At 29.8% G+C, this 10,356-nt stretch overlaps 1 protein-coding gene across 1 annotated transcript; it reads left to right on the top strand.

Moving 5' to 3' along the window:
- Positions 1 to 4,906: 4,906 nt before the first annotated feature.
- On the top strand, positions 4,907 to 8,471 carry LOC132935456 (uncharacterized). Its single transcript, XM_061002011.1, has 2 exons — positions 4,907 to 6,656; positions 6,717 to 8,471. The coding sequence occupies exons 1-2, from the start codon at positions 6,507 to 6,509 to the stop codon at positions 7,167 to 7,169; spliced, it is 603 nt and encodes a 200-aa protein (XP_060857994.1). The 5' UTR covers positions 4,907 to 6,506; the 3' UTR covers positions 7,170 to 8,471.
- Positions 8,472 to 10,356: the final 1,885 nt, after the last annotated feature.

Consider the following 10,356-nt stretch of genomic DNA (forward strand, 5'->3'; position numbering starts at 1 on the left):
TTTTTTTTAATTTGAAACGATGTACCCCAATAATCAAAAATGTTAATATAAGCTTAATAATTGAGTTCTAAATTCTAGTTTTCTGATCAACTAGTTTATCTATAGTTGAAAAATGTATCTGCAACTGTCTGAAGTCTTATTCATCAACATATTATGTTTTTTTTTAATTTGAAATTATGTACCCCAATAATCAAAAATGTTAATATAAGCTTAATAATTGAGTTCTAAATTCTAGTTTTTTGATCAACTAGTTTATCTATAGTTGAAACATGTATCTGCAACTGTCTGAAGTCTTATTCATCAACATATTATGTTTTTTTTTTAATTTAAAATGATGTAACCCAAAAACGAAAAATGTTAATATAAGCTTAATAATTGAGTTTTAAATTCTAGTTCGCAGATCATCTAGTTTATGTATAGTGGATAAAAATATTTGCAATTCTTTGAAGTCCTATTCAACAACAATTTATGTTATTTTTTTATTTATAATGATTTACACCAATAATAAAAAATGTAAATATAAACGTAATTATTGAGTTCTAAATTCTAGTTTTCAGATCAACTAGTTTATCTATAGTTGAAACATGTATCTGCAACAGTCTGAAGTCTTATTCATCAACATATTATGTTTTTTTTTAATTTGAAATGATGTACCCCAATAATCAAAAATGTTAATATAAGCTTAATAATTGAGTTCTAAATTCTAGTTTTCTGATCAACTAGTTTATCTATAGTTGAAAAATGTATCTGAAACTGTCTGAAGTCTTATTCATCAACATATTATGTTTTTTTCTAATTTGAAATGATGTACCCCAATAATCAAAAATGTAATATAAGCTTAATAATTGAGTTCTAAATTCTAGTTTTCTGATCAACTAGTTTATCTATAGTTGAAAAATGTATCTGCAACTGTCTGAAGTCTTATTCATCAACATATTATGTTTTTTTTTTAATTTGAAATGATGTACCCCAATAATCAAAAATGTTAATATAAGCTTAATAATTGAGTTCTAAATTCTAGTTTTCTGATCAACTAGTTTATCTATAGTTGAAAAATGTATCTGCAACTGTCTGAAGTCTTATTCATCAACATATTATGTTTTTTTTTAATTTGTAATGACTCACCCCAATATTGAAAAATTTTAATATAAGCTTAATAATTGAGTTTTAAAGTCTAGTTCGCTGATCATCTAGTTTATGTATAGTGGATAAATGTATTTGCATTTGTCTGAAGTCTTATTCAACAACAAATTATGTTTTTTTTTTATTTGAAATGATTTACTACAATAATGAAAAATGTTAATATAAGCTTAATAATTGAGTTTTAAATTCTAGTTCACAGATCATCTAGTTTATGTATAGTGGATAAAAATATTTGCAATTCTTTGAAGTCCTATTCAACAACAATTTACGTTTTTTTTTTATTTGAAATGATTTACACCAATAATAAAAAATGTAAATATAAACGTAATTATTGAGTTCTAAATTCTAGTTTTCAAATCAACTAGTTTATCTATAGTTGAAACATGTATCTGCAACAGTCTGAAGTCTTATTCATCAACTTATTATGTATTTTTTTTAATTTAAAATGATGTAACCCAAAAATGAAAAATGTTAATATAAGCTTAATAATTGAGTTTTGAATTCTAGTTCGCAGATCATCTAGTTTATGTATAGTGGATAAAAATATTTGCAATTCTTTGAAGTCCTATTCAACAACAATTTATGTTTTTTTTTTATTTGAAATGATTTACACCAATAATAAAAAATGTGAATATAAACGTAATTATTGAGTTCTAAATTCTAGTTTTCAGATCAACTAGTTTATCTATAGTTGAAACATGTATCTGCAACTGTCTGAAGTCTTATTCATCAACATATTATGTTTTTTTTTTAATTTAAAATGATGTACCCCAATAATGAAAAATGTTATATAAGCTTAATAATTGAGTTTTAAAGTCTAGTTCGCTGATCATCTAGTTTATGTATAGTGGATAAATGTATTTGCATTTGTCTGAAGTCTTATTCAACAACAACTTATGTTTTTTTTTTATTTGAAATGATTTACACCAATAATAAAAAATGTAAATATAAACGTAATTATTGAGTTCTAAATTCTAGTTTTCAGATCAACTTGTTTATCTATAGTTGAAAAATGTATCTCCAACTGTCTGAAGTCTTATTCATCAACATATTATGTTTTTTTTTAATTTGAAATTATGTACCCCAATAATCAAAAATGTTAATATAAGCTTAATAATTGAGTTCTAAATTCTAGTTTTTTGATCAACTAGTTTATCTATAGTTGAAAAATGTATCTGCAACTGTCTGAAGTCTTATTCATCAACATATTATGTTTTTTTTTTAATTTAAAATGATGTAACCCAAAAATAAAATATGTTAATATAAGCTTAATAATTGAGTTTTAAATTCTAGTTCGCAGATCATCTAGTTTATGTATAGTGGATAAAAATATTTGCAATTCTTTGAAGTCCTATTCAACAACAATTTATGTTATTTTTTTATTTATAATGATTTACACCAATAATAAAAAATGTAAATATAAACGTAATTATTGAGTTCTAAATTCTAGTTTTCAGATCAACTAGTTTATCTATAGTTGAAAAATGTATCTTTAACTGTCTGAAGTCTTATTCATCAACATATTATGTTTTTTTTTAATTTGAAATGATGTACCCCAATAATCAAAAATGTTAATATAAGCTTAATAATTGAGTTCTAAATTCTAGTTTTCTGATCAACTAGTTTATCTATAGTTGAAAAATGTATCTGCAATTGTATGAAGTCCTATTCAACAACAAGTTATGTTTTTTTTTTATTTGAAATGATTTACGCCAATATTAAAAAATGTAAATATAAACGTAATAATTGAGTTCTAAATTCTAGTTTTCAGATCAACTAGTTTATCTATAGTTGAAAAATGTATCTGCAACTGTCTGAATTCTTATTCATCAACATATTATGTTTTTTTTTAATTAGAAATGATGTACCCCAATAATGAAAAATGTTAATATAAGCTTAATAAATGAGTTTTAAAGTCTAGTCCGCTGATCATCTAGTTTATGTATAGTGGATAAATGTATTTGCAATTGTCTGAAATCTTATTCATCAACTTATTTTTTTTTTTTTTTAATTTGAAATGATGTACCCCAACAATGAAAAATGTATCTGCAACAGTCTGTAGTCTTATTCATCAACATATTATGTTTTTTTTTAATTTGAAATGATGTACCCCAATAATGAAAAATGTTAATATAAGCTTAATAATTGAGTTTTAAAGTCTAGTTCGCTGATCATTAAGTTTATGTATAGTGGATAAATATATTTGCAATTCTGTGAAGTCCTATTCAACAACAACTTATGTTTTTTTTTTTATTTGAAATGATTTACCCCAAAAATAAAAAATGTAAATATAAACGTAACTATTGAGTTCTAAATTCTAGTTTTCAGATCAACTAGTTTATCTATAGTTGAAAAATGTATCTGCAACTGTCTGAAGTCTTATCCATCAACATATTATGTTTTTTTTAATTTGAAACGATGGACCCTAACAATCAAAAATGTTAATATAAGCTTAATAATTGAGTTCTAAATTCTAGTTTTCTGATCAACTAGTTTATCTATAGTTGAAAAATGTATCTGCAACTGTCTTAAGTCTTATTCATCAACATATTATGTTTTTTTTTTAATTTGAAATGATGAAACCCAATAATGAAAAATGTTAATATAAGCTTAATATTTGAGTTTTAAAGTCTAGTTCGCTGATCATCTAGTTTATTTATAGTGGATAAATGTATTTGCATTTGTCTGAAGTCTTATTCAACAACAAATTATGTTTTTTTTTTTATTTGAAATGATTTACCACAATAATAAAAAATGTAAATATAAACGTAACAATTGAGTTTTAAAGTCTAGTTCGCTGATCATCTAGTTTATGTATAGTGGATAAATATATTTGTAATTCTGTGAAGTCCTATTCAACAACAACTTATGTTTTTTTTTTTATTTGAAATGATTTACCCCAATAATAAAAAATGTAAATATAAACGTAATAATTGAGTTCTAAATTCTAGTTTTCAGATCAACTAGTTTATCTATAGTTGAAAAATGTATCTGCAACTGTCTGAAGTCTTATTCATCAACATATTATGTTTTTTTTTAATTTGAAACGATGTACCCCAACAATCATAAATGTTAATATAAGCTTAATAATTGAGTTCTAAATTCTAGTTTTCTGATCAACTAGTTTATCTATAGTTGAAAAATGTATCTGCAACTGTCTGAAGTCTTATTCATCAACATATTATGTTTTTTTTTTAATTTGAAACGATGTACCCCAATAATCAAAAATGTTAATATAAGCTTAATAATTGAGTTCTAAATTCTAGTTTTCTGATCAACTAGTTTATCTATAGTTGAAAAATGTATCTGCAACTGTCTGAAGTCTTATTCATCAACATATTATGTTTTTTTTTAATTTGAAATTATGTACCCCAGTAGTATAAAAAGGACAGTTCGTGCACATCGTCCTCGTCCTCGTCCTCGTCCTCGTCTTCCCCTCGCCTTACTCGTCATCCACTCGTCTTGCCGCCGCCGCCTGATCGGTCACGTGACGGACGTAATGTATTATATTCGCGCATGCGTACAACACAGAGTTATCAGTTATATGATACCATATTATTGTACATATACCATATTATTGTACATACACCATATTATTGTACATATACCATATTATTGTACATATACCATATTATTGTACATATACCATATTATTGTACATATACCATATTATTGTACACACACCATATTATTGTGCATATTATTGTAATATTTTTTCTATCAATAAATATTGAAAAAAGGCTTTGGAGAGATTCGAACTCTCGATCTCCGTCTTACATTCTGGCGCTTTAACCCACTCAGCCACAAAGCCGTAATACCAATAGAATGATTCTTAACGTATATAGCTACGAATATTATTGTACACATCTCTATGTAATAACTGGTTGATACATTTATGTATCAAGGACTTATGTTACATTTAAAAATAATATACTTGTACAATTTTATAAAAATAATATTATTATCATCATATAATAACATATTTATAAAAATGTAACATAAAATTCAGGGTAAGTCGACATCTCTTTTAAGGTTTCATCGAGCGTTTTGTATTCATGAATCATCTTAGAAACCCAGATGTTAGACTAGTCGTGTTTTTAACGTTGATCCGTACATTTATGTAATTTTGTCCTTTTATTAGTTTTGTTTATATTTTTATATTTTATAAAATAATTATGTGTCGTGTAATTCTCGAAGTCGACATCACACCTAACAGACGAATTTTACAAAATGCGTAAGTGTTAGTAATTTTTAATTATTTAGCTATATATTTATATATATATTTTTTTTATTCAGTGAGATAATTGACTCGCCAGTCGTTCGGGTAGCCAACCCTGACACTATTATTTATTTAAGACGGTTGCACCAAGAATACTCACTAATAAATAATTCAGGCGAGAGGAGGAGGATATGGTCAGCACATGCGAGATCGGTTTCTTTACGGTGTAATGTAGAATTGAGAGTTGTGTGTATGTTAATGCGTGATAGTCACTATGATCGATCGATTCCTGAAGATGAGATTATAGTAAGTTTAAAAATACGAATATTCAAATATTGTAGATAATATGATTAGATTTACTAATATCAGTTAATTTATTATAGATTCAATTATCGTTTCGTGTTTTGATACAGTCATCTAGATCGATCCGTAGGCATACACAATATTATATTATAATGCAGTTAGTTTACGGGTTCCGAAGAATAGCGATGTTTGATTCGGAACGTATTAGGGATCAAATAGAAACAGAATGGACGATGAATGTTTTAACCATTCTGACATATCTACATTTTGATCTATACACTTCTCGTTTTATTCTTCAAAGAATAAGAAATCTAAACTAACTTATTTACTAAAATTAATGAACTAATAAATAATATTTTCCTTATTACCATACATCAGTTTATATTATTTCAGAAAAACTATATGCTCACTACCTTTACTAGCATAATATCTATTTTTACCTAGCATAATGTTTCTCGAAATATTCAAAAATATTTCAAAAAACCATAATTCTATCAAAGTAAATGTTTAAATAAAATGTTTCTCCCCCTTCTTCACTATAAAAATGTTTGAAATCGACGGACGGTCGGTACCTTACCCCGTGTGGGTATGACCGGTCAGTGTGTATCCAGTCTTCAGTCCGGTGTACACACATTTCGCGATAGTTTTTTACATCAGATTTCTTCAGATACGAAATTATCTACTTATACGAGATTTTTATTTACCATAGTAGGTATTAATTATTATTATTATTTTTTTTTTTTTTATATTTCGTTTGTCATTACCGGAAAAAATGTGAGTATTTTGTTTTATATTATTCATAAGATATTTAAGAATTACATATAATTTATTCGACTTTTAGATGTCTAACAATTCTTCACCGAGTACTCCGGTGTATGAAGGAGATGAGTTTAATAGACGTCTGGCGGGGATACCTATGGAGGGTAGCCAAAACACGGATCACCAGTCTCCAGTTGTCATTGAAGGCAACTTTTTCATGTATGGTGAGATGGTAAGTTAATTATTTTTCTAAAATAAAATTTAAAATAAATTGTTTATTATTATTATTTAGACTCAATCCGGAGATAGTGGTTACTCCACTAACCCGAGCACGCAGGTTGAAAATCGTGACTGGCATAGAGCTTATTCTCCTTTTAGTCCCTCTGCAAGTCCACCTCAACTATCACAGATGGAGAATCGGGTACGATCTTTGTCTCCGGATCAACCTGTTTTTATGGAGGAAGTTTCGCCCGATATGTTCCCGCCGACAACACCGAGGGCATACGCACTGAGGGTGAGAAACGATCTCTTCCCGGAGGTAGTTTCTCAGCCCATGGTACCCCCCGAATTCAACTTGTTAATTGTCGGGGAAATTATGAACACGTCGCGGCATTCTGGAGGGCAATCACCAGAAATGGATTGGAGTGATGACGGAAATGATGAGGAGTTTATCCGTCATATGGAGGCATATGAAGAAGATGAAGAGCTGAACCGGTATATGGATTTGTATGAAGGGGGGAAGTAATGACTGAATTATTTATTATTTTCAAAATATATGTATATATTTTTATTTTAAAACCACGCATTCTATAATTCATATTTCCAAACTATATTAATATTTATAAATATTTTGTTAGCTATGTTAGTAGTAATTTTGAAGTAGCAGATGCTTGCTTTTCTTTGTATGTTAGTAACTAATTTTATATGGCTTCTTCGAGTAACCGACGGAGAAATATCTAGAGAGTCGATGGGAAGAAAATCTATTGTAAGCATGTCGATTCGTATCGTAAGATAGAGTTATTGTTATAGCAGGGTAGAAAATAAACCACTATTGTTGGAGAACACACACGTAGTTAGCTTTAGTAACATAACAACTATTTTTTCTAAAGAAAATGTCGACCAAAATAATTGAGCACATTACTCGAATCACGGATTTATCATAGCCAATGTCTAAATAATATTTTAGTAATACATGGCTTAACATTTTACCACCTCCAAAAATTCTAGACATCAACGGCCACTCGGTACCTTGGTCCGTCAAGCGCTGATGATCGGTCAGTGTGTAACCAGTCTTTTACCCGGTGAAGACATATTTCGTGATTACTACCTTAAGATTTTTATTTTACCAAGTATATTCTTGTTATATTTTTCTCACTTTTTTTTCTTTTAACGAATATAATATTATGTTTAACTGTGGTAAGTGTCCTGCTGTATTCAGGCTAAAGTATAATTTGGCTAGACACGAAAAATCACATAATGCAGTCCGCCTCTCTTGTCCGTCATGCATTGTAACATTTTCCGACAAATCTAACTTGGCGCGCCATATGAAAAACAAACATGGTATGTACAGAACATTTGATATACCTATTATAATTTTTTTTTTTACGAAGTTAATTTATTTAGTTTCTTTATTATTTTTTTTTTTTATTCTTTAGGTATTGCTCGTGTACCTACAGTACAACATAATGAGGTAGTTGAGCCTCCACACGCCAGTGTATCCGTCATTCAACCAGAACCACCGGCCCTCAGTCGAACAAATCCAGACGGATACATAGAGCTTGCACCGGAAATACTTGTACCAGACACTCCAGCTGGTCCATCTAACAGAAGTCAAGTCATGCGGGAATCAGCTATTCTCCCAGTACACGAAAATGAGCAATGGCTTGATGAAGAAGCGAGCGACGAAATATGTGTGGAAACGATGAAACATGTTGAGGAAGTGGGACTATGCGATGAGACAGGTAAGATTTTTTTTTTTTTTTTAATATTATGGAAGGGATGTATTAGGTTTTTTTTTCTGATTTTTAAAAATTATTTTAGATTATTATACTACTACAAAAAGGGGAAAGCGTATACACGTAGAAAATACGAAAACTGCTAAAAATTCAAAAAAAATACGAATGCAGGTAGTTCAGGAGGCAGGGTTCGTTGAAATAAGTTCATCGCATAATAGGATCGTAGTAAATTATTTCGCGAAAAATATATTAAATATTCGAGATTATATTACTTTTTTATCATCAATTAAATTAGATTTGAAAACATTATTAAAATCATTCGTTCAAAAAAGTCCTATTAAATTTAATTTGAAACTGGAGGCTACATATCACCGAATCAACATCGAAAACTCGTCCGAGAATAGATCGTTCAAGACATCGGCTAGGGCGATTTTCTTAGATTCAGATTTAGGGGAAATAATTGATCAGGCGTACGGTAAACTATTAGAGGAGGAAGAAACATACGTTTCACGTGGAAGTGGGTTTACATTACAAAACATAGATGGTATCATATTAACAGTTTATAAGTATACACCTATGCTTGGTGCAGGTTATTCTAATCTCCCTGGTCGTATACAAAACAACGATAATGAAAATAACGGTAGTGGTGAAGGTGTCGAAAATAATAGTAGAGGGGGAGGTGACGTGAATAATGGTAGAGGTGACGTAAATAATGGTAGAGGAGAAGGTGACGAGAATAATGGTAGAGGAGAAGGTGACGAGAATAATGATAGTGAAGGGGGTGACGAAAATATTGAAAGCGAAGAGGGGGAGAGAGATCAGGTTATGGAGAGAAATGGAGTGACTTATATTTCTTTACCAAGTGAAATTCAAAGAAAACAGGGGACGATAAATCCACAAAATAACGATCAGCACTGTTTCAAATGGAGTGTTCTGGCAAAACATGTCACCGGTAGAAACAGGAGTCGTATCGGAAATAATTACAACCAACATTCTGAAAAATATGACTTCACAGGTTTGTCGTTCCCAACACCGTTGAGTGAAGTTAAAATTTTTGAACGGAAAAATCCTACTGTTAGTATTAATGTTTATGGACTGGAGAAAAAATTAAACCCCCTATTAAAAACTAAGTCGTATATTGTTTTTCCGCTGAAAGTCATCGACAAGGAGAAAGAAGAACATATTGATTTACTATATATTACGAAGGATGAAAAAATGCATTATATTTATATAAGCAATTTTTCTAGGCTTATTCGTTCTCAATCAACGGGGCATATAGCGAGTCGCGTGTTTTGTAAGCGATGTTTTACTTCTTTTGACAATAGAGCGCGTAAACATAGAAAAAGTGGTCAAGCGGGGCTTGACGAGCATATGATAATTTGTGGGTCGCATAATGCAATTTTACCTGTAATGCCTAAACCCGAAGATGTACTCAAATTTAAATCGTGGGAAAATACGGTTCGACATCCCTTCGTAATATACGCGGACTTCGAAGCGCTGTTAGTGAAGAGCGATGAGAGTAGGGGGGATAATACAACAGTCATACATAAACATAAAGCGATGAGCTACGGATTCGTGGTTAAGGCGGCAGATAACGTACCAAAAGAGCTTCTAGAACAATATATGATTCCGGAATCTGTGAATGGTGACCGAGGTAATGTAGACCGTGAGGATGTAGCCCAAAATTTCGTAGACGCGATCGTAGATGTGGGTAGGCGGATAGAAAAGTTACTGAAAACGAATATACCATTAATTATGAGTGACAATGAAGAAAAAACACACCAAGAGTGTAAAATATGCAATTTATGTAATCGTACAGTATTCAAATGTGATAAAGTTAGAGACCACGACCATTTAACTGGTAAATTTAGACAGACGCTTTGTTCTAAATGCAATCTTAAATTACAACAGCCTAAATTTGTTCCATGTTACTTACACAATTTAAGTAACTACGACTCTAATTTTATCATTACTGAA

The sequence above is a fragment of the Metopolophium dirhodum genome, chromosome 1, assembly GCF_019925205.1.
Source record: "Metopolophium dirhodum isolate CAU chromosome 1, ASM1992520v1, whole genome shotgun sequence".
NCBI classification, from domain to species: Eukaryota; Metazoa; Arthropoda; class Insecta; order Hemiptera; family Aphididae; genus Metopolophium; species Metopolophium dirhodum.